At 37.5% G+C, this 20,231-nt stretch overlaps 6 protein-coding genes across 6 annotated transcripts; 3 read left to right on the top strand and 3 right to left on the bottom strand.

The window, feature by feature from the left end:
- Nucleotides 1–486: 486 nt before the first annotated feature.
- On the top strand, nt 487–1,035 carry MONOS_1102 (uncharacterized protein; the record flags this gene model as incomplete). Its single annotated transcript, XM_067863516.1, has 1 exon — nt 487–1,035. One exon carries the CDS (start codon nt 487–489, stop codon nt 1,033–1,035), a length of 549 nt encoding a protein of 182 aa, XP_067727716.1.
- Nucleotides 1,036–3,064: 2,029 nt separating this feature from the next.
- Nucleotides 3,065–5,101, bottom strand: MONOS_1103 (uncharacterized protein). The gene is made up of 2 exons (XM_067863527.1): nt 4,446–5,101; nt 3,065–4,347 (listed from the first exon to the last, which is right to left on the bottom strand). Exons 1-2 carry the CDS (start codon nt 5,056–5,058, stop codon nt 3,233–3,235), a joined length of 1,728 nt encoding a protein of 575 aa, XP_067727715.1. The 5' UTR covers nt 5,059–5,101; the 3' UTR covers nt 3,065–3,232.
- Nucleotides 5,102–5,271: 170 nt separating this feature from the next.
- Nucleotides 5,272–7,392, bottom strand: MONOS_1104 (putative Targeting protein for Xklp2 (TPX2) domain). Its single transcript, XM_067863537.1, has 6 exons — nt 7,289–7,392; nt 7,161–7,245; nt 7,049–7,114; nt 6,876–6,995; nt 6,632–6,814; nt 5,272–6,573 (listed from the first exon to the last, which is right to left on the bottom strand). The coding sequence occupies exons 1-6, from the start codon at nt 7,351–7,353 to the stop codon at nt 5,476–5,478; spliced, it is 1,617 nt and encodes a 538-aa protein (XP_067727714.1). The 5' UTR covers nt 7,354–7,392; the 3' UTR covers nt 5,272–5,475.
- On the bottom strand, nt 7,391–13,191 carry MONOS_1105 (uncharacterized protein; the record flags this gene model as incomplete). Its single annotated transcript, XM_067863548.1, has 6 exons — nt 7,391–7,952; nt 8,064–11,530; nt 11,753–11,851; nt 12,002–12,677; nt 12,734–12,797; nt 12,968–13,191. The coding sequence occupies 6 exons, from the start codon at nt 13,189–13,191 to the stop codon at nt 7,728–7,730; spliced, it is 4,755 nt and encodes a 1,584-aa protein (XP_067727713.1). The 3' UTR covers nt 7,391–7,727.
- Nucleotides 13,192–13,232: 41 nt separating this feature from the next.
- MONOS_1106 (uncharacterized protein) lies at nt 13,233–15,945 on the top strand. Its single transcript, XM_067863560.1, has 2 exons — nt 13,233–13,742; nt 13,810–15,945. Exons 1-2 carry the CDS (start codon nt 13,562–13,564, stop codon nt 15,414–15,416), a joined length of 1,788 nt encoding a protein of 595 aa, XP_067727712.1. The 5' UTR covers nt 13,233–13,561; the 3' UTR covers nt 15,417–15,945.
- A 118-nt stretch (nt 15,946–16,063) lies between these two features.
- MONOS_1107 (uncharacterized protein) lies at nt 16,064–19,771 on the top strand. Its single transcript, XM_067863571.1, has 11 exons — nt 16,064–16,138; nt 16,239–16,332; nt 16,386–16,588; nt 16,662–17,694; nt 17,989–18,125; nt 18,353–18,366; nt 18,554–18,594; nt 18,697–18,762; nt 18,835–18,865; nt 19,047–19,221; nt 19,337–19,771. Exons 1-11 carry the CDS (start codon nt 16,115–16,117, stop codon nt 19,442–19,444), a joined length of 1,926 nt encoding a protein of 641 aa, XP_067727711.1. The 5' UTR covers nt 16,064–16,114; the 3' UTR covers nt 19,445–19,771.
- Nucleotides 19,772–20,231: the final 460 nt, after the last annotated feature.

Below are 20,231 nucleotides of genomic sequence, written 5' to 3'. Positions count from 1 at the left end.
TTCCATTCGCACCATTCGAAGCGATGACTGTTTTGATCGAATGAAGTTAGTCTTCCAAGTTTCACTCTTTGAGTTTCAGTTCCAATATATTCAACAGGATCATTTGATGAAGATCGAGTTTGGTGAAGAAATGAGGAGTTGAATGCAGAGAGAGAAGTGGATGGGCTGTTGAGGTTGGGGAGGATGGTTCCATCGATGGGGTTGTGAGTGTGGAGGAAGATGGTTGAGTGGATAGAGATGGATGAGTGAAGGGAGAAGGAGGGGATTGTATTGGTGTTGATGTTGGTGGAAGAGAGAGAAGAGGAAGAGGTGGTTGAGGTGAATGAATTGAGTGAGTGCGAGGGAATGGATGGAAGAGATAGAGGGGATTGAGGAGATGAAATGTTGGAGAAGAGGGTGTTTGAGAGATGGAGATTGAGGTGGATTTGGAGGTGGGGATGGGATTGGTGATGGATATGGAGAGGGGAAGAGAAAGAGGAAGAGGAAATGGAAGGTGAAGGAGAAGGAGAAGGGGAAGAAAAAGAAGATGATGTGGATGAGGATGAGGATGAGAAAGATGAAGGAGAAGGGGAAAGGGAAGGAGATGGAGAAGGGGATGGGGAAGAGAGGGAAGAAGGAGAAAAAAGGAAGGGCTGGATGAGGGGGATGAACGAGGAGAAAGAGGAGTGGGAGATGGAGAAGGAGGCAGGGATTGGGGAGTGGGGATCTGGGAGGAGATTGTTTGGGATGGAGAAGAGGGGGAAGGAGAAGATGGCAGGTTGGTGGGTGGTGAGGGAGAAGTTTGTGAGGGCAAGGGAGGCATGGGCAGAGAGGAAGAGTGGGCAGTGGTGGTGGTGGTTGTTGGTGAGTGAAGGCGGGTGGATGGTGCATGACGAGTGGTGTTGGACAGTGATGAGTGGGCATCCTGCGAGGGGGATGATGTTGAGATGGGTCACACACAAGGAGGTGTTGATGATATTTACACAAGTTCGGGCACAACTGACACGATCGCCTGGTGAGAATATGCCTTTCACCGTACTTGTTCCATTTAAATAATAGTATTTGTTGCTGCTGCTATCAACGATGATCGTGCTTTCTGGCATCTCTAAATTCATTTCTTGTTGATATAACCTTTTATCTCTGAGTTTTTCCTGGGTTTTTTCAAAATATAAAAAAAAATAACAAGATTGAACAATTATTTTAAAATCACATCAATTCATAAAAAACACATACCTCAAAATCGTCCAATCTTCAACTCAGTTTATAACACAATCGCCTGAGACGCAAAATAAACAGTTTGAGACAGCACATTTCTTCTTTCCCAATAAAAAGAAATGAATCGAAAACAATCAATCAAAATAAATAATACATAACTAATGATACTGTGGAACACCTTTCACAAATGAATTTAACTCTTTTTTCAACGGTTGGAATAAATCTCCATTTAAAACAGATCATCTATTCCATTATAAAAATATATTTCTTCAATTGAAAAAAAAATGTTTATATCGTTTTTTCAATATCTTCAATATTTCATTTATTATCATAATGATGTCAACTCAAAACTGAAAAATCAACAATTTATGTTAATTATGAAAAATTTGCTGAAACGTGCAAAAGTTCAATTCACTAAAAGTGTTATTCAATAATTCTTCTATAATGAATAACTAAAATAACTTCAACATTCAAATTGATAAAAAATATAGTATTAAAAAATTCAACTGTTACTCTGTTTCGTTATTTATTTATTTCCTTAGATTTCCATTTAACAATTTCGATTTCGACTGAAAGTTTTTCGATTTCGTTTGAAAGTTTTTCGACTTTGCTTGAAAGTTTTTCGACTTCGTTTGAAAGTTTTTCGATTTCGTTTGCAACTTTTTCGATTTTGAATGAAACTTTTTCGACTTTGAATGAAAGTTTTTCGACTTTGAATGAAAGTTTTTCGACTTCGAATGAAAACTTTCGACTTTGAATGAAAGTTTTTCGACTTCGAATAATAATTTTCGATTTCGTTTGAAAGTTTTTCGACTTTGATTGAAAGTTTTTCGACTTTGAATTATTTTTGGTGTATGGAAACAAAAAGAATCTCTCACTTTTTTTATTGAAAAATGAGCTTTTGAAAGATAAATTATTTCTTCATCCATTTTTTATTTCCTTTTTTGCGGAAAAGAAGAATCAAAAAAAAAACTTTTTTCATGCTTTTTTTCAAAAACTTTGATAAAGGAAGCTTTCTTCCTTTGTTCAATAAATGATAATAATTGCTTATAACTTTTTAAAAATTTTTGACTTTCAAAAGAGAGACAGATAAATCAGGAAATAAAAACTTCAGTTTTTCTTTTATTAATTTCTGTGTGCAATTGTGACTATAAAGAAAATAACAAATTGAGGAGAAAATAAATTATCAAGCTTTTTTGACCAAATAAATAAATCTTTGGTTCACTCATAACTTTTTTGAACTTTTATAGTTGGGACAAAGTATTACAATTCAGGCATTTTCATTGAAAATTTTTGTCCTTTTCATTTCCTTCTTTGTATAAAAATACACAATAAAAATGTGTTCGTTTTTTGACATTCGTGAAATGTTGGAAAACTTTAGGTTATGATTACAACGATGCCTGTTTCCAGGAATGAAAAACAAATTTGTTTTAAAATCAGAGAAAGTGAAATAAAGTTTTGAGCAAAGCAATTTTTCAACACCTTTTGCAAAAAAAAGCTTGAAAAGACGTATTTTTCCTCCAGATTTCAAAATAAATAGGATTTTCACATCTGAAGACTGATTTCTTTGAGATCAAATCAAAAAGTTTTCCAACGTTTCACGAATATCAAAAAATGGACCCATTTTTATTGTGTTTTTTGATCTTAAAAAGATAATGAAAAGTGCAAAAGTTTTTATGAAAATGACTGAAGAAAAATATTTTGCCCCAAATTAACACAATTTCAGAAATAAGTGTATTGGAACTTTTTATGAAAGTGATTTTCACAAGTTAAACCTCATCATTTAAGAAAAATCTTATTTCATAAGAAAAACTTATAATTTGTGCTTTTTCATAATTTTTTACTTAATTTCTTTTTAAAAACTTCAAAATTTCTTTACAATGAATTTATATTTTAATTACGTAGAATTAAAAATGTGTAAATATGAAATGATTGGAACAAAAACAATAAAGTTAAATATTTTATCGAAACAACTTCCCTGTTGAAGTGAAATTACATTTTTTAACATCATCTCAACCTCATTTATTGTTCACTCTTGTTATGACAAACAATTTTTCAAACTTTCTGATTCGTTCCACAACCCATCTCCGATGCTCCAAGAACGTTTCATTTTCTCAAAACCAAATCCACTTCCTTCTTCAGAAGTTTCATCGATTTCTTTTTTCCCCATAACGCCTTGATCATCTGCAAAATCATCCTTTTCTTTTATTTCTCGTTTCCTCTTTAATTCTTTTTTCAGTTTCTTTTTCAAAGGATCTCGATTCCTCATGTTCGAAATCCAATTTGTGATTTGAATGTTAGTAAGCCCTGTAACGATGCCAAGCAAGCGGCGCTCTTCTTTGGATCCATAAACACCGATAACTTTCGTTCCACTTTTCAAAGAACTCAAATTCCGAGTAGTTCGATCCATTTCCTCATTTTCTTTTCTCTCATCTTCTTCTCCCGCTTTTAAGCTTCCGTAGTCCATCAACCGCATAATCTCCTTTGCAAGTCCTTTCTTTTTCTCCTCATACCACATCTTCAGCACCACCAGCACATCTTCGCGGAATCTTTTGTTCTCCCCTTTTGGACTCCTCCCTTCACAGCGCATAACCCAGTGCCTCCACAATGCATCACCCACTCTCTGCCCAAACACGCTGATCAAGCGGTCGAGCGAAACACTGACACCATTCAGCCACATCACTCCTTTGCATTGGGAAACTGTCATCATGTCAGCACGCCCACTTGAAGGTGCTTCAAGCTGTGCCTCGGTTTTCATTCCGCTGCATTCGCAACATTCGAATCCAACGCTTCCGCTTCCGTGTCCACCCGCATAATAATTGTCAACTCCATCGAAGCCAATGTTGAAACCATATCCGCTTGTTGGAGTTATATCTAATTTTCTTCCGAAAGAACTAAAAAAATGATCTTGCTCTTTCTTTTGTTCTTCCTTCACAATTTCATCAACTTTGTTCTCTTTGAATCCAATTGCATCATCTCTTTCATTTTTGAAAACAGATAAATCTGATGAATTTGATGAAGTTGGCAACTTTGCCGTCGTCAACGAAGATTGAATATCTGCAGTCTGTTGAACAGTTTGTGAAACATGCGAATCCTCTTTCCAACTTTTGGATTCATCAATTTTAGGAATCATAAGACTTTGATTCATTTGCACTAATGAAACACAAATACACGTTAGAAAAAAAGTAGACAGATGAAAAATTTAAACAAGAGTTAAAAATTTAAAGCAATTAACTTCAAATTATGCAAACTTTTTGCGATTTGGTATGCCACCAATTCGTCGCTTGCAATTTGAAGTCCAGGGAGTGAAGACATCGATTCAATATAAGAAAGTTCAAGGGGATAAGTTGTAAGCTGCTCTATATGCGAATGTAATTCACAAACAAAATCTTTTCTGCTCAAATCAAAGCATAATCCCTTGCTTGTAGTTTCCCAAATTAATCGACCGAGTTCTCCAATAATGCACGAAAAGAAAAAAACAATTGGACTCTTTAAAGCTCCTAATGCTGGATGTTTTTCTGGTGTTTCCAATCGTTTGAGGCTTGTTAATCTCTTTGCAACAGATTGTAGAATATATTCCCTCATTTTTATGAAAATTTGATTGATCTCTTCGGGTTTCACTCCACTTCCGAGTTCCCATCCTTCTTTTGCCTTCATTTCCACAAACTCAGAACTAAACCAATTTTCATTTTCTACGAGCACAGTAAATCCAAACAATAGATCCAAAAAATCTTCATGAAAAATAAATGCACTCACTTCCCATCTACCCATCAACATGCACACATCTCTTTCGAAGCGTTGTTCATCATCAAACATTGACATGCTCCAGTCCGTGTCAAAACTTGGAAATTCAAATAAAGCCATGTCAAATCTTCAATAAACGTATCAATATCGTATCAAAATCTATGAGCCATAAACATCTTTCAAACTCCAACAAGTCCAATACTGCTTGCACGTAAACAAACAAATAAGTCCTAAATCTGTCCAATCCATCTCCAAAATATTTCCAATTTTTGTCCAAAATTTGGATTTAATTAACTTATGGTTTAACAAAAAAGAATACAAAAAAATATATTATTTTTTAAAAATGAATTAATAATCGTAACATTTTATTTTATCGAAAGAATATTAAAATAAAGTTGAGCGGTTGATCACAGAAGCTTTTAAAAAAATGGAAAAAAATAATTTGTAAAAAAAAAGAGAAAATACAAATGAAGAGGATAAATGACGTGACATTTTGAAATAATAAAAAAATGCTTACAAAATTGTATCGTGAAGTGTTTATAATTTATTTATCATTTCTGCAACTTGTGGTTTGTTCTTCAATTTTTCTAATAATTTTTGATCTCTCTTTAACTTTCTGATTTGTTCTCTTTTCCTTCTTCTCTGATTCCTTCTTCTTGCTCTTCTCTTCTCTCTTCTCTCTTCTTCAAGCATTTCTTGATTTCTTAAAGCAACTTCTCTTTCCTTCGCAGCACTCTCGTCTGCGGCATCAGTATTTTCAGTTTCTTCATCGTCTTCTGACTCATCATCATCTTTATCCTCATCATTATCTTTATTCATTTCTTCATTAGCATCATTTTCTTCAATTTCCAAACATTGCTTCTCCTCTGAAGCATGCTCGTCTTCGCTTTGGCTTTGTGCTTTGTCGGTAGTTTCAACTTTAACATCTTCAGATTCTTTCTTGTCTGTCTCATTCTTTTCAACTACATACGAGCAATCAACTTTTTGACAAGCAGTTTCTTCATCTTCACATTTATCAGAAGTGTCATTTTCAATCTTTTCTGATTTATGTTCAGTTTCAGCGCATATTTCCATTTTTGGTTCTGCAAACTGAACTTTCAATGTTTGCTTCGATTTTGAAGGAACATGAGCTTTGATGCACGGAGCTGTTTGCAAGATGGCATCTGCTTTTGAGTGATGCCTTGCTTTGGCCTCTTGAAGTCCTGGAACAATCACAGTGGTGTGAAGTTTTGCTTTTATTGGCTGAGCTTTAAATACTGTTTCTTTTCTAATACGAGCAATTTCTTCTTCTTCTTTCTTCTTCCTTTCTTCTTCTTTTCTCAATCTTTCTTTTTCAGCCGCTTCTTCTTTCATTTTCATCTTTTCCTCAAAAGACTTTCGCTTTTCTGCTCTCAGATCAGATGCAAGTGTTGGTGGAGCCGGCTGTGTTAGTGGACGTGTTGTTCTTGCTGGAATAAAAGGTGCTTGACTTAAAACTTTCGCCTCTTGCGCTTTGAAAATCCTCATTTTTTCTTCTTTCTCCTTTTCAGCTTTCAGTTCTTCCTCTTTCTTCTTCTTATAATTTTCGTACTTTTCAACACTCTCCAAGTGAAATGGTTGAGGTGTAATTTTTGTTGTTGTTTCCAAGATTGGAGTCTAAAAAAGATTCAATTTTTGAAAAAAAATAAAGTTGAAACTTTTGACAAGTGCACACAAAAGGCTTAACAGAAGTTTTTGCTGGTCTTGCAACAAATCTTCGTTTTTGCTCCTCCTCTTCTTTTTCTAATGCAATCCTTTTTTGCTCTTCTTCCAATTGTTTCTGACGAATACTTTCGCTGACAGAAAATGGTTCAGGAACTACAGGGGGAGTAATTGCGCGTTTTGGTAATCCAACAGTCTATGATTTCAAGAACAAATTCATTTGAATTTAAAAAAAAAAGTGAAACAAAGGTTTATACCCCTGTCAAAATCTTTTTATTAAGAGGTAATGCTTGAATTTTATGAGTTTCGGTTTCTTTTGGCATCGTCACATGCTTTGCTTCTTCCATATTTTTCATTCTGCGAACGAATTGAGGAGTCTAAATAAAAGTAATGTTAAAATTCAATGCAGCAAATTATACAATAGACAAACAACAGCAACTGTAGGTGAATGACGCTCAACTTTTCGAACGCCAAGCATTCCATTTGCAGTTACAATCTAAATGCGCACTAAATAAAAAAATTCAACATAAAATAATGCAAACTTTTGGATTAAATGGTTTTGCTTTGAATTGATTTTGTTTAATTTCATCTAAAATTTGATTTTCTCTTTCTTCGGGCGTTTGACATCTAAACAGAGCTGAAAAACAAAATGCAAAAGTAATTGCCAAACCTCCGAAGTTTTGATCGTTCTTCAGTTTCTAATTTCGGTGCTATTGGAACCGTTAATTGATTCATTCCCAAAAAATTACAACTTTTTAATATTTAAATCTGATCATGCCCAATGTAACATTATTTTAATAAATAAATTAAGGAACATGTAACCTAGTCATGAAATGAAGTATCTTTAACTATAAACAACAAACAAAAAATAAGTGTTAAACAATAAAAAAATGTATTCCAAATAAAAACAACAAATATAGCATTTCCAATAATTAAAAGCATTACACATACAATTGAACAGAACAAAAATGATTCAAAAAATTCCAAAAAAAAAATGATCTGGATATTTTGTGAAAAATACAATGATTCATAAATAACATAATCTTCATTGAAATACGCAAAGGGAAAGAACAAGCTCATATCAAAGGAGCAGGTTGGTCTTCGGAACACTATTTGATTTGTGTGTCTTGTTCATTCAATCTTTTAATTGCCTCTTTCACTTGTCTTTCGTGTTCTGTGATGAGTCTTGTTCGCTCTTCTTCTGAGCGGAACGAGAAATGGTCAGAGGAAAGCGGCGCAGCGGTGAGCGGGCGGCGCTCTCTGATGGAAGCACAGAGGGAGTTGTGGAGATGGACTATGCCATTCAGACTGATGGTGTGGGGGAGAGGGAGTGTCTGAATAAATGAGTGATTAGAAGATGGATAGAATGAAATAATAATAATAATAATAATAAATAAATAAATAAATAAAATAAATAAAATAAATAAATCAAAAATCAATCCAACCTGCCCTCTCTTTTTGATGAGCTGGTACATTTCCTTCTTCAGCGGCTGCCACATCAGCACAAAATGTGCCATGCAGAAGATGAGCGACTTCACAACATGATTCTCCAGCATCTCTGACGATGGGAAATACATCATAGACGCTGCACTCACTGCCTCTTTGCTCTTCCCATTGGATTTATTTTTGGTTTTACTTTTGTCTCTTTCTTTGTCTCTTTCTTTGTCTCTCTCTCTCTCTCTATCTTTGCCTTTCCTTCTTTCTCTCTCTCTCTCTCTTTCTCTCTCTTTCTCTTTCCTTCCACTCCTCTCCTTCTCATGTGCCTGTCTTGAAGAAGAAGAAGAAGAATTCGAAGAATTCGTTCCAGCCATCGCAGAAGCAAATGTCCCCACCGACAAGAAGTCAGTCGGAATTGTTCCTTCGTCTCCCTCCTCCTCTTCGTCGTGGTAGTAGTGCGAGTTAATCACCTCTGTCTCTCTCACGATCTTCCTCTCCACCATCCTCAGCTCAGCTGCCCTTCTCATTTTCTCTCTGCCCAGCACAATGTACTCCTTCTCAAACACTGCCATTTCTGAATGGAAAGCGTCTTCTTCTTCTGAAAGAGGAGGGAGCGAGGCAGACAATGCAGACAGCTCTGCCACTGCTGCTTCGGCATCTGTTAGAATCTTGTTTGATGAAGAAGAAGAAGAAGAAGAAGAAGATGATGATGATGAAGCTGATGATGATGAATGCTTTTTAGCTGCTCTTGCTGCTCGTCTTGCCTTCTCCCTCTCTTTCTCCAGCGCCTCCCTCGCCTCCTTTTCGCCCTGTTGAATCTCCAGTCTTCTTTGCATCTGCTTCTTAAATCTTCTCTTCGTGTCGTTCTCCTTCTCCATCAGTACTGCTATCTTCTGCTGAATCACCTGCAGCGCCTCTTCGATCTTCTGCTTCCTCTCAACATCCCTCGCCCTCTTGCTGATTGTGGCTGCCAGCTTCATCGCTGCCTTTGCGGCTATCCTCTTTGCCAGCTCGTGGGCGATGATCTTTGGATGAGGGACGAGGGCAGGGAGGACGGGGGAGGCGAGGGCGAAGACAGAAGGGAGGAGGTGGGGGAGGGTGTGGAAGGTGATGGGAGAGTTGGCAAGGAAGGAAAGAGCTGCAGCGGTGGTGAGGAAGTGAGAGGGGGCTGAGGGAGAAGGAGAAGGAGAAGAGGAGGAAGAGGAAGAGGAAGAGGAGGATGATGAAGCAATGGGAGATGATTGCTTCTGCATTGTAGAGGCAGAGGCTGTTATTGAGTTAGCAGTGGCAGTGACAGAAGGAGCAGCAGCAGAAGGAGAAGGAGAAGGGTGAGATGGATTGGAAGGCATTGGAAATGAATGAAGAGTGGAAGAAGATATCGTGTTGTGGAGTGTTTTTGAGGAAAGAGAAGAAGAAGAAGAAGAAGAAGAAGAAGCAGAAGAAGAAGAAGGATTTTGTTGTTTTTTGCTCTGTTCAGAATGAGCTGTGGCTGACACATCAGAAGAAGAAGGTTGTTTGTTAGACAAGGCTGTTGAGGCTGATGCATTTGATACTTGTGAATTCTCTTTTGTCGCATCTTTTCCGTCTTCTTCTCCTTTTTCTTTGCCACTTTTGCCTTTCTCTTTCTCTTTCTTCTCCTTCTCTTCTTTCTCTTTCTCTTCTTTTTCTTTTTGCTCCTTCTCCTCCATCTCCTTTTTGATCTGCTTCAGCTTCGCCATTCTCTCTTCCCTCCTCTTTGCCAATATGCCCAGCTGTTCTCTTTCTTTCTCTATCTTCTTCGCTGCTGCCTCTTCCGACCCTCCCGTCGCCTCCTGCAGAATCGCAACCAGCTGCTGAAAGAGAGGCAGATGAAGAGCGGGCAGCGAAAGCAGCGCAGACGCAAGGGAAGATGTGAATAACTCCAGAAACTTCTGTGCAGGCGTCACTTTCTTCGCCTTCTCCCGCATCTCCCTCATCCGCACCATCGGCCGGTCAAACTCGTCCTCCTCCTCGTCTTCCTTCTCTGGCAGCTCTTCTCCCCTTTCCTCTGCCTCCTTCCTCCTCCTCTCCTCTTCTTTCTCCTTCTTCTTCCTCACACTCTCTGCCATCTTCTTCTCTATCCCAATCCCTTGCAATATCTCCTCAAACTCTCTCTCTGCCTCTCCCTCACTCTCTTCTCCATCATCCTCCAATGAGCACAGCCACTCAATAAAATGCCGCTCTGTCGTCTCCACTTTCCTCCACGCCCTCTTCTTCAGCTTCTTCTCAACTGCCTCTTCTTCGTCCCATTCAATCAGCTTCTCCTGAATCAGCTCATCGATCATCCCTTCTTTCTCCTCCGCTGTCAACTCTTTTTTCTCTTCTTTCGCTTCTTTCTTTTCTGCTTCTCCTTCTCTTTCTCTTCCTTCTTCTTCTCCTTCTCCATATTCTTCTTCCACTTCTTCGATTTCTTCTTCCTCTTCTTCCTCTTCCTCTCCTTCTCCTTCCTCTTCTCCTTCTTCAACAACACTCTTCTTCTCTTTCTCTTCCCCTTTTCTCTTTCTTCCTTTTTGCTCGTCTGCACTCATTTCTTCTGCCCCTCCTTTTATTTTGCCTCCTTCATTCGCTTTCTCAGCCTCTTTTCTTTTCCTCCTCCTTCTTTCCTTCTCCTTCTCTTTCTCTCTTTCCTCATTATTTTCAATACTTTTATCTCCTTCTCCTTCACCCTTCTTCTTTGCTGAAGCAGAAGAAGAGGAAGCAGAAGCAGAATGCACATGATCTTTCTGACTCCTCCCCTCAGCATCTGCTGCTCGTCTTCCTTTCCTTCTCTTCCTCTCCTCCTCTTCATTGCTCCTTCTCCTCCCTCCTCCTCCTTCGTTCTTGTCCTGCGTCCACTCATCCTCTTCCAACATTTCTGAATCCCCTTCTTCTGCTATCGCCTCCAGCTCTGTCTTCACAATCATCAGCTCCCCCGTCTCCTTCCTGTGATAATACCTCGCCCCTTTCCCTTCCCTTCCTTCTCTTCCTTCTCCTTCTCCTCCTCCTCCTTCTTCCTCTGTCGACAGCTCCTCTTCGCTCTCCACTTTCTCCTTCTGCTCCCCCTTCTCCTTCCTCTCTCTCCTTTTCCTCTCCCTCTGCCTCCTCTTCTCCCTCTTCTCCCTCTCCAGCTCTTTCTTCTTCCTCTTCTCCTCCTCCATCAGCAGTCTTTCCATCGTCTGTCTTTCGATCTCTCTTCTTCTCTCTTCTCTCTTCTCCTTCTCCTTCTGCTCTGCCCTCCTCAGCTGCTGCAGCTCCATCTCCACTTTCTTCGCCCTCTCCTCCTCTCTCTTCCTTTCGTTCTCGAGATACTGCTTCTCCTCTTCCCTCATCTCTCTCCTGCGCCCTTTCGCAATGGCAGACAGAAGGCAGAGGGCGGTGTGCACGGGGATGAGAGGGGGAGTGAGGCAGGAGAGGAAGTAGAGGAGGAGATGGAGGACGTGCAGAGGGTTGCTGCGGCTGGGGATGTAGTGAAGAGGATCTGGAAGAGAGATGGTTGTTATTGTTAAATTGGATGAAGAGAGATAAATAGATTAAAATTTGTTTATGGGATGGAAGAATTAATTGATAACAAACGAAGAAGACAGAAATAATTCAGTTTGAAAGATAAAATAAATAAAGAAGAAAAAATAAATAAAAAAAACAAAATAACAGAAAATTGTTATCAAAACATTTCAATTTGAAAACGAATTAAAATTCAAACCGAAGACAAGGGTTTCTTTGAAGCAGCTCATGACGAGCATCGACATGTCAGAAGGAGCAGAAAGAGGAGGATTAAGGAATATTGTGGGATATTTGTATGCTGCCAAGAAATAAATTATGTTTGAGATTGAAATGGAAGAAGAATTAGAAGATTGTATTTTGAAAATAAATAAAGAAAGAAATATTGACAGAAAGAAAGAAAATGACAAATAAAAAAGATAAATGAAGGATTTTAAATAGAAAATCACACCTTCGTTCCTGATCAGCCCAGCCAGCAGCGAAACGAACAAAAACGGGATGTACTGCGACTGCTGTGTTCTGAACTGGTCGACTTCCAACTGGAACATCAAAGGAATCGACAGAAGCAGCGAAGGCTTGCCGATCTTGTGCTGATACGCCGGATGCGGAAATTTGGCCTCGTCTTCGGCGGAAACAGGCTCTGGAGGTGATGCTTTGCTCAGCGAAAAGGGAGTAAATTCTGTGCTCGGCTCTGGTTCGTCATCGTCTGCTAACACAACCTTGTCATTTACAATCTTTATCGACTTCTTTTTATTTTTGGGCCTTTCAAAATTTGTAATTAAATACAGCATTTTCTCGCTGAGTTGGGTGACGTCTGGATGCTCCATCTGCATTTCGAGCATTTCAGTCAGCAGTTTTGTCTGCTGATGTGTTGCAAATGGTGAGCTTGACGGAAACTTCAGAGTGGTTGTGGGGCTTGGCACACGAGCTCCTCTGTCTATTCTGTACAAGCACGATGGAAGGCGAAGCTCAAGATGATGGAAGTATGGATCGAGCTCGTCTGCTGAATTGACAAATTTAAGCTTTTCTATGAAATCTGACGGAAAATTTCTTTTCCAAAGACCAAGACCTGAGCGATTAACTGTTGGAGGTTCAAGAACATAAATTGTGTAAAGTTTTCTTTTCATCTGAAATAGCGAAAGAATCGAAGGCTAATTGTATTGCAAATGAATTAAGGGCAAACTATCTCTGGAAGCCTTTTAAACATGCCGAAAAACGATGTTAAGCTAACATCAAGAATTTCATTTCTATAAAATAAATTGACAATCATAACATAAGGCTCTTCGCACTAAATAAACAAAATAAATTTTTAGATGATTACTACTCACCAATTAAGTAGAAAGACAGCATGCATACGACTGTGTAAACATTTCGAAAAAAATAATAATAAATATATTCCATATTCGCAAAAGAATACATAGACGAATAATCCACAACAATGCATCTATGCGAAAGTTTATCGTTTCCACTTGTATCCATAGCATTTGATGGATTGAGCATTGTAAATTCGTAAGATAACGACTTTTTGAAATGTTCTTGTACATCAGGATCTTTATCAAGTTCACTTTCTTTTTTCTTTGGAACTTCTGGCACTTTTCGTCTTTGTCGCGTTTGCCTGCGATAACCCACTCGACTCATCATTGATACTGAATAAAGTCAAAAAGTGCCTTATCCACAACCCATTATATTTTCATTCAGAGATCATGTTACTTTTCACATTTAATGAAAATTCGCCTTTGAAACAATTTTTAAACAAATGAGAAAACCTTTCTTTCTTCATGGAGTTTAACTTGAATTATAGAGTTCGTTTTTAAAGAGCAACTTAAATCCTGTTTACGAATGTTGATTTTCCTGCAAGAATCGTTCTTCACAACACATTTTTTTAACTCAGCAAGGTCTTACTTCGTAATGCACCTTCATATCTTTCTTTTCACCTTGAATCGAAAGAAAGAACCAATTACTAATTCTTTAACTATTTCTTTGTTTAATTTCATCTTCATTCTCAAGCCAAATGGATAATATTGGATCATACAGTTTTCATCCAACACAGTCAAATATTCATCAAGCTTCTCCACAAGGAAAACAACTTGATTTTCAAAGCCACAACCTGCCAATTCCCGTTCATTCTGAATGCCGTCTTCCAACAGTTTCTCAATCTGAGTCATCGACCAATGATTCATATCTGGAAAATGGTTTTTTCACTTTTTAAATTTTTAAATGATCTTTGAAATATTAGCTTTTAATTGCGTTTCTCAACAGAATTGCCTTCTTACTCTGCAATTTATCAAATACCATCCAACAATACACAGTCATATTCTATTCCAGCACCTGTAGTCCAAGATGACACACTTTCTGATAGTCTCATAACATTTGCTGCATTTTGTGTAACGCAAGTTGCTCAGTCCAATGTTGCGACGATGCAGCAAAGAACTGGCAGGGCTCCACATCCAGCAGCACAAGCAATTGCAGAGCAAATGAACTCAAACTTGGAATATCTTTTGCACAGACTCAAAAAACATGCGCAACTAAGAACAACAGAGTTGCTGCAGGCTTTGTGCTATATTGATACCATGTCCAAGATGCATTGGGCAGCCGGGGATTTTATTTTATGCCCAGAAAATGTAATATTATCAGTTTTGGTTTGTGTGATGCTGGCGCATAAATTCAACACCGACAAGCCATTTTCGAATGCCTGGTTCAGCAAATGCTTTGGAGTGTCTCTGAGTGTGCTCAACAAGACCGAAGAAAGTGTGCTTGAGCTTTTGGGGTATGAACTGAAAGTGAAGGAAGACAACTACGAGCGATACCATCAGGCACTGGTGGAAGGAAGCAGGAAGAGAGAGAGCAATAACAACAATAGCAACACCAACAACAATAACAACAGTAACAGTAACAGTAATAGTAATAATAGCAATAGCAGTAGTGGTAGTAGCAGCAGCAATGGAGAGAAGGCGCAAACATCTCACTCTGTTGATATGCATCCCTCGCCATCGCTGCAGCCTCCTCAATCCTCTTCTGCTTCACCTTCACCTTCATCTTCACAAGCCCAGTCAGCTCAGTCAGCTCAGTCTTCGAATTCTCACACTTCATCATCATCATCTTCTTCCTCATCATCATCCTCCTCCTCCTCCTCTTCCTCTTCTTCTTCATCCTCTTTCTCCTCTTCTTCAACAATGCCACATTCAGACAGCTGTCGTCAGTCTGCTTGCTCTGCCTCTTACACTTCAACCTCCTCTCTCACAATCCCTCCTTCTGCTAAGACACCTTCCTCTGCCTCAAACTCTCCTGTCATGCTCCCCAAACCAGCACTTCACTCGACACACCCTTTTCCCTCTGCCCAGCCGCTTTCAGAAAGCAAAAGAAGGCTCAATGAACAGCATTCAACAGAATATGCTTCAGAATATGCTTCAGAGAATTCTTCAAGTTATGCTTCGAATGCGATGTTGCTGAGAGAGAAAGAGGCAGAGACGCCTGACTGTGCGGCAGGGATTGGCAGAGGTGTTGATTGCTGTGAAGGGAGAAGAGGGATGTTTGAGGCAGAAAGGATGGAGATGGAGCATATGCGGTGTGAGAGGGAGCATCTGAGGAGAGGAAGGACGGAGATGGAGATGGAGATGGATGTTGAGCCTGGTGAAGAAGAAAATGAGGAAGAAGGCGGAGAAGAGGAAGAAGAAGAAGAAGAAGAAGGAGAAGAAGAAGGAATGAATCAGAATAATGAAAGCGATGATCAGATGGAGGAAGATGAAGAGGACGGAAGTGATGCTGGCTTTGAAATAACGTCTGACGATGAGACAAGATGGATGCAACAACATGCTCCTTCAGCTGATCCAATGCAACAGGGTTTTGTTGCTGCAAAAATGGCTTAGGAAACTGATGTCTTTTATTGTCTTTCTTTTTTTGTGTATTTCGTAATGCCTTTTTTTCTTTTCGTCATTATGCTTTTGCGTTGTATATTTTGTGTTGTGCAGTTAAACTCTTGCAGAATAGAAACTATAAATGTGGTATTTTTTAGAAAGTGAAACTTAGATTTTTTATATATGTTATGTTATCATATTCTCTCTTTTGAAATAGAAAAGTTTTCTTTCTAAGATTTTTAATTTCATTAGTTTTATAGTTTCTTCATCTTTTTTTGATAATTATAAATTGACTTACAAATTTTATTATGTTCGCATGTCTGTGATTTTTTCACCATTTCTTAATTTTCACCATTTTTATCTTATTTTATATTTATAATTTCATGTGACAGCACTGCTTGCTTTATATTCATTTAGATTATCACTTCCACATTCTTATTTTATTTGAGCGTTTAGCATTTAAACTTTTTTTGTTTCACACTCATTTCTTTCAAATCGCATTTTGATAAAGTGAATGGAAATAAAAAGCTGTTAAATAAATATTTATGATAATCTCACAGATATACGCATTCACATGTAACATGTATGCATGCATTATTGATGATTGATGAAAGAAATAATTTTTCCATAAAGAAAAGACTCATTTGATCACTTCTCCCATGACAGTAATTATTATCTGAAATAATTCTGTGATTATTTTTTTCAGCGAAATGGGGTTTTCAGAAGCATTAACCGTTTGAATTTGATTTAGCATTAAACAAATTTATTCTGCTATTGATTACTCGCAATTTGGTGATGTTCAAAATTGCTGTCTGAATGCTTTTATTTATTCAGGAAGAAGAATTAAAAGCAATGAAATTGGAATTAAAAACTGACCCTACAAAGCACGAAGAAATTTTGCTTGAAATCATGGATGATTTGATACGATGTATACTATTTTCATAATTTTCAAGACAATCAGTTTTTTCAAACATTTTAAAGATAAAGACAATTATATTCATTTAATTGAACTGGGAATTCTAGATGCAATTTTTAATGTTATGAAAGAAACGCATGATCCCGATGTCACACTGCTTTGCATGAAATTTTTTGGATTAATTTCAATTTGCATCAGCAGCATTGAAGGGTTATTTACTGGTGAAAATTTAAGACTAATTTGCCTTCACCTTTTATCTTTGGCTACCGTATGAAATTTATTATTATTATTTTTTTAAAACGAAGTTTGCCTCTTCAAAAATTAATGTGAATATTTATCAGAATAACAATCCAGTGATAAAAGAATGCGGAATAAGTTTGACATTGAACATGTCATCATGGAAAAAAGAATCACAAGATGTTATTGGTCGAAGTGATTTCATGTTACAGTCAATGTCAGTTCTTAGAAGAAGCAAACCAAATAGAACTAATCGGCCAAAGATTCCAACACATAAAATGGCTTTAATTGAACCAACATCATCGTCTTCTGCCTCTTCATCATCTTCTTCATTGTCCATTGTTCCCTCTTCTTCGTCGTCACCTTCGTCATCGTCTAGCTTCTCTTCAAAGAGTGCTGCAAATGCGCAGTTGTGCCAGTATTCTGCAATGTCATCTGCGCCTTCATCCAACGAAAACATTCCAACCAACAAAAACGAGGCGATTGGGCTGTCGTGGGCGTCGCTGTACACAGAAAAGCGACTGATTATGGAGATTCTGAGGAGCTTTGCGAAGGAAGGGGTGAAACTATCACAGGAAGACGAGATGATAGAAATACTGGATGGCCTTAGGGAGAGTGCGATTGATGAAGAACCGGAAGATAATGGCGAAGAAAACGACGATGATTTCTACGACAACTTTGATGAAGATGAAGAAAAGGTGAAAGACGGAATGGAAGAAAAGAAGATGGAAGAGAAGATGGAAGAGGAGGAGAAAGAAGAAGAAGAAGAAGAAGAAGAGAAAAGCAAAAATGATGACAAGGAGAAACATATTCTGGAAGAAGGAGAATTGTCAATGGCCTCTTTATTTGATGAGGGAAAGCAAGGAAAAGTGGTGAATCCGAAGCAGACAAAGGAACAAAAGGAGAGATTGGCGAAAAAACTTCTGGAGCTCAACGAAAAAGCACCAAAAAGCGGCGATGAAGACGAAGATGAAGGCGCAGCAGTGGAAAAGAAGCCGTCGAGGTTTGATGTGCGGAAGGAGATACTGCTGAAGCAGGAGGAGAGCTTCTTGCTGATGAAAGGCGAGGCGTTCATGTTGGAGCAGCAGATTGAGTTGAACAACAAGAAGAAGGAAATGAAGGAGGAAGGCAATACATGTGTGCGAAGAGATTTGATGAATCGAGATTTATTGAAAAAAGAAAAGAAAAGAAGAAGAAGAAGAAGAAAAGAATTGTTATGTTTATGATTATGAAAGAGAAAGAAAATATTATTTATTCTTCAGGCATCATTTGAATTATGCATTTATTTATTCTGTGATTGTTTAATAAATCCAAATTTCTTCTCTATTATTTCACTGATAAACTTCTGCTCTCTCTCTCTCTCTCTCTCTCTATATATATATATATATATATATATATATATGAATATGTATTGATATTATCATCGCCCAGTCTCTGTGTGCAAGACACTTGCGAGGATGAAGTGGAAGTCCTCCAACCAGAACATATTCAAAGTGGAGAAAAATGATCTGATCCATCACGGAGCCGGAGGGATTGCAACAATCATTTTCGAGAAGGAGCACAAACACGTTTGCCTTTTTTTTATCTTTTCAACGTTCAGCTTAAATTGTTCATTTGAAATGGGTTTTTTCAAAATAATATTTCTTTATTTTCGATCGATGAATCAATCTACCCATTTAACTTCTCTTGCTTTCTCTCTCTTTTGTAAAAAAAAATTTATTTTTCATTTTTCTGAATTCCTGCATTTGCAATACATCTGCTATTTGTTACTCTGCTTGTGCTTTGATAAACACAGTGCATTGCACAATGGTGTGGCTTCTATCAATTTACCATCCTATTTTGCTTCAAACATGTCGACTTTTTATTTTCCTTTCCTTTCCTTTCCTTTCCTTTCCTTTCTTTCTTTTTTTATGTCTTTTATTCTTGAAACATTTATTACGCATTGTATTGTCCGCACCGTAAAATGTGAATATGTTCGTTGAATTTGCGACACTAGGAAATTTTTGGTTAAAACGTTACAGCAAGGGCAATGGAGCCGTATGCAGAAGCATTCAATTCATTTTACCAATTGTTTCAATTTTGCGATATTTTATTTATTTTCATATATGATTGATATCGTCATCACGTCGCTTGTAATAGATTTGGGCTTTGTGGCTTCAGATGCGAATTTCCCTGGAAACAACCAGGCCATTGGATATGACGCCAGTTTGAACAATTTCGTTGATGTTTTATATCTTTGATAATTCCATATGTTAATATTTGCTGTTTTGTATTCAGATCATGCTAGTTTTGGATTTTTCTTGGCACAGTATGCATTTACAATAAGATGAATACGCTTTCGCAAGATTATTTGAATTTCTCTTTACATTTCTTTCACTACCAATTTTTTATTTCTTTTCATTTCTTTCAACCTTCATTTGTTTTTTTATTGATTAAAAAATATATCATTTTCCAATGTACTCCTGTTAATTTGCATGCAACTATATCAGCACTGCTGTTGACTTCCGCACAGCTCGCACGCAAGGCAACCAAGCAGCACAGAACGGGAACGAGGTCATGATTGAAATTGACACAAAATCCAAAGTGAGAACGGTTCATCTTTTCATCAATGGCAAACAGCAGCCTGTGTTTGCAACTGGAATTCCAGACAAAGTTAAGCTAGCTGTATGATTTGTTCATAAATGTGTCTATTGACAGCTTTAATTGTTTTTTTCGCAAACACATATGCTTGCATTTTTGATAACCGATTAATTCCATTTTCTTTGGACTTTGTTTGTAGCTATCCTTATATACCCAAAACAACTGTTTGACGTTTGTTTCATTGACACATGCTCAAAAGCCAAAAAGCATCAAGCTTCCGAATCAAATTCCAGTTCAATGGAGATAAAACCCTGGCCCCATCTTATTCCTTCTGCAGTTTCATTTTCCTGTTCTGTTTTAGTGAAAAGGAAGAAAAATTTACAAGTTCTTTTAAACTCACCATGTTTCTTTTCTTTTTCTTTTCTTTTTATTTTTTTGTTTTTGTTTGTTTTGCTATGTTTTCATAAACTTTGCTTACGTTATGTTTTTATTTTTGTTGAAATATTACAACAGATTAAATGTCAATAAAATCATGATGTTCAAATAAAATGCACATTATATTGAATTATTATGTGATCTTTACAAATTGATATTGAAGTTAAGTAATAATCATCAGCTATTTGTTTTTTTAAAATAGTTTTTGCACATTCAAAAAAGAAGTTTGTGATATTTTATTCAAAAAAATTTTTATCGTTGTTGAAAACGCAAGTGTTAAAACAATTATTCAGTGAAAATAAAAATATTTATTGGAAATTAACATGCAATTGACCATGTAACTGTTAAAGATGCAAGCATCTTGGAGGGGTCTTTCAACAGAGCTCATCTTTTCAAATATTTTTTTCTTCCTTTTCTCCTTCATTGCGTCTCTATTTCCATCATCAATTCTATCCCCACATATATCCCCACTTCAATGCCCACCTCTCAAGCACCTTCTTCTCCGATATCTCCTCTCTCACATTTACACAACGTATTCAGTACAATCTCAGCCATCAACACTTCCCCCAACGCTAACTCCAATTTATTCCCTTCTTTCTCCGTTCACTTATCTCTCTCCGTTCACTCGACTATCTTCCTCCACACATGCAACCCCATCG

Source organism: Monocercomonoides exilis (assembly GCF_001643675.1).
Source record: "Monocercomonoides exilis strain PA203 chromosome Unknown scaffold21-1407046, whole genome shotgun sequence".
Classification (NCBI taxonomy): domain Eukaryota; phylum Preaxostyla; order Oxymonadida; family Polymastigidae; genus Monocercomonoides; species Monocercomonoides exilis.
Note: the sequence above shows the minus strand (reverse complement) of the source record. Positions and strands in the feature narration are given on the sequence as shown.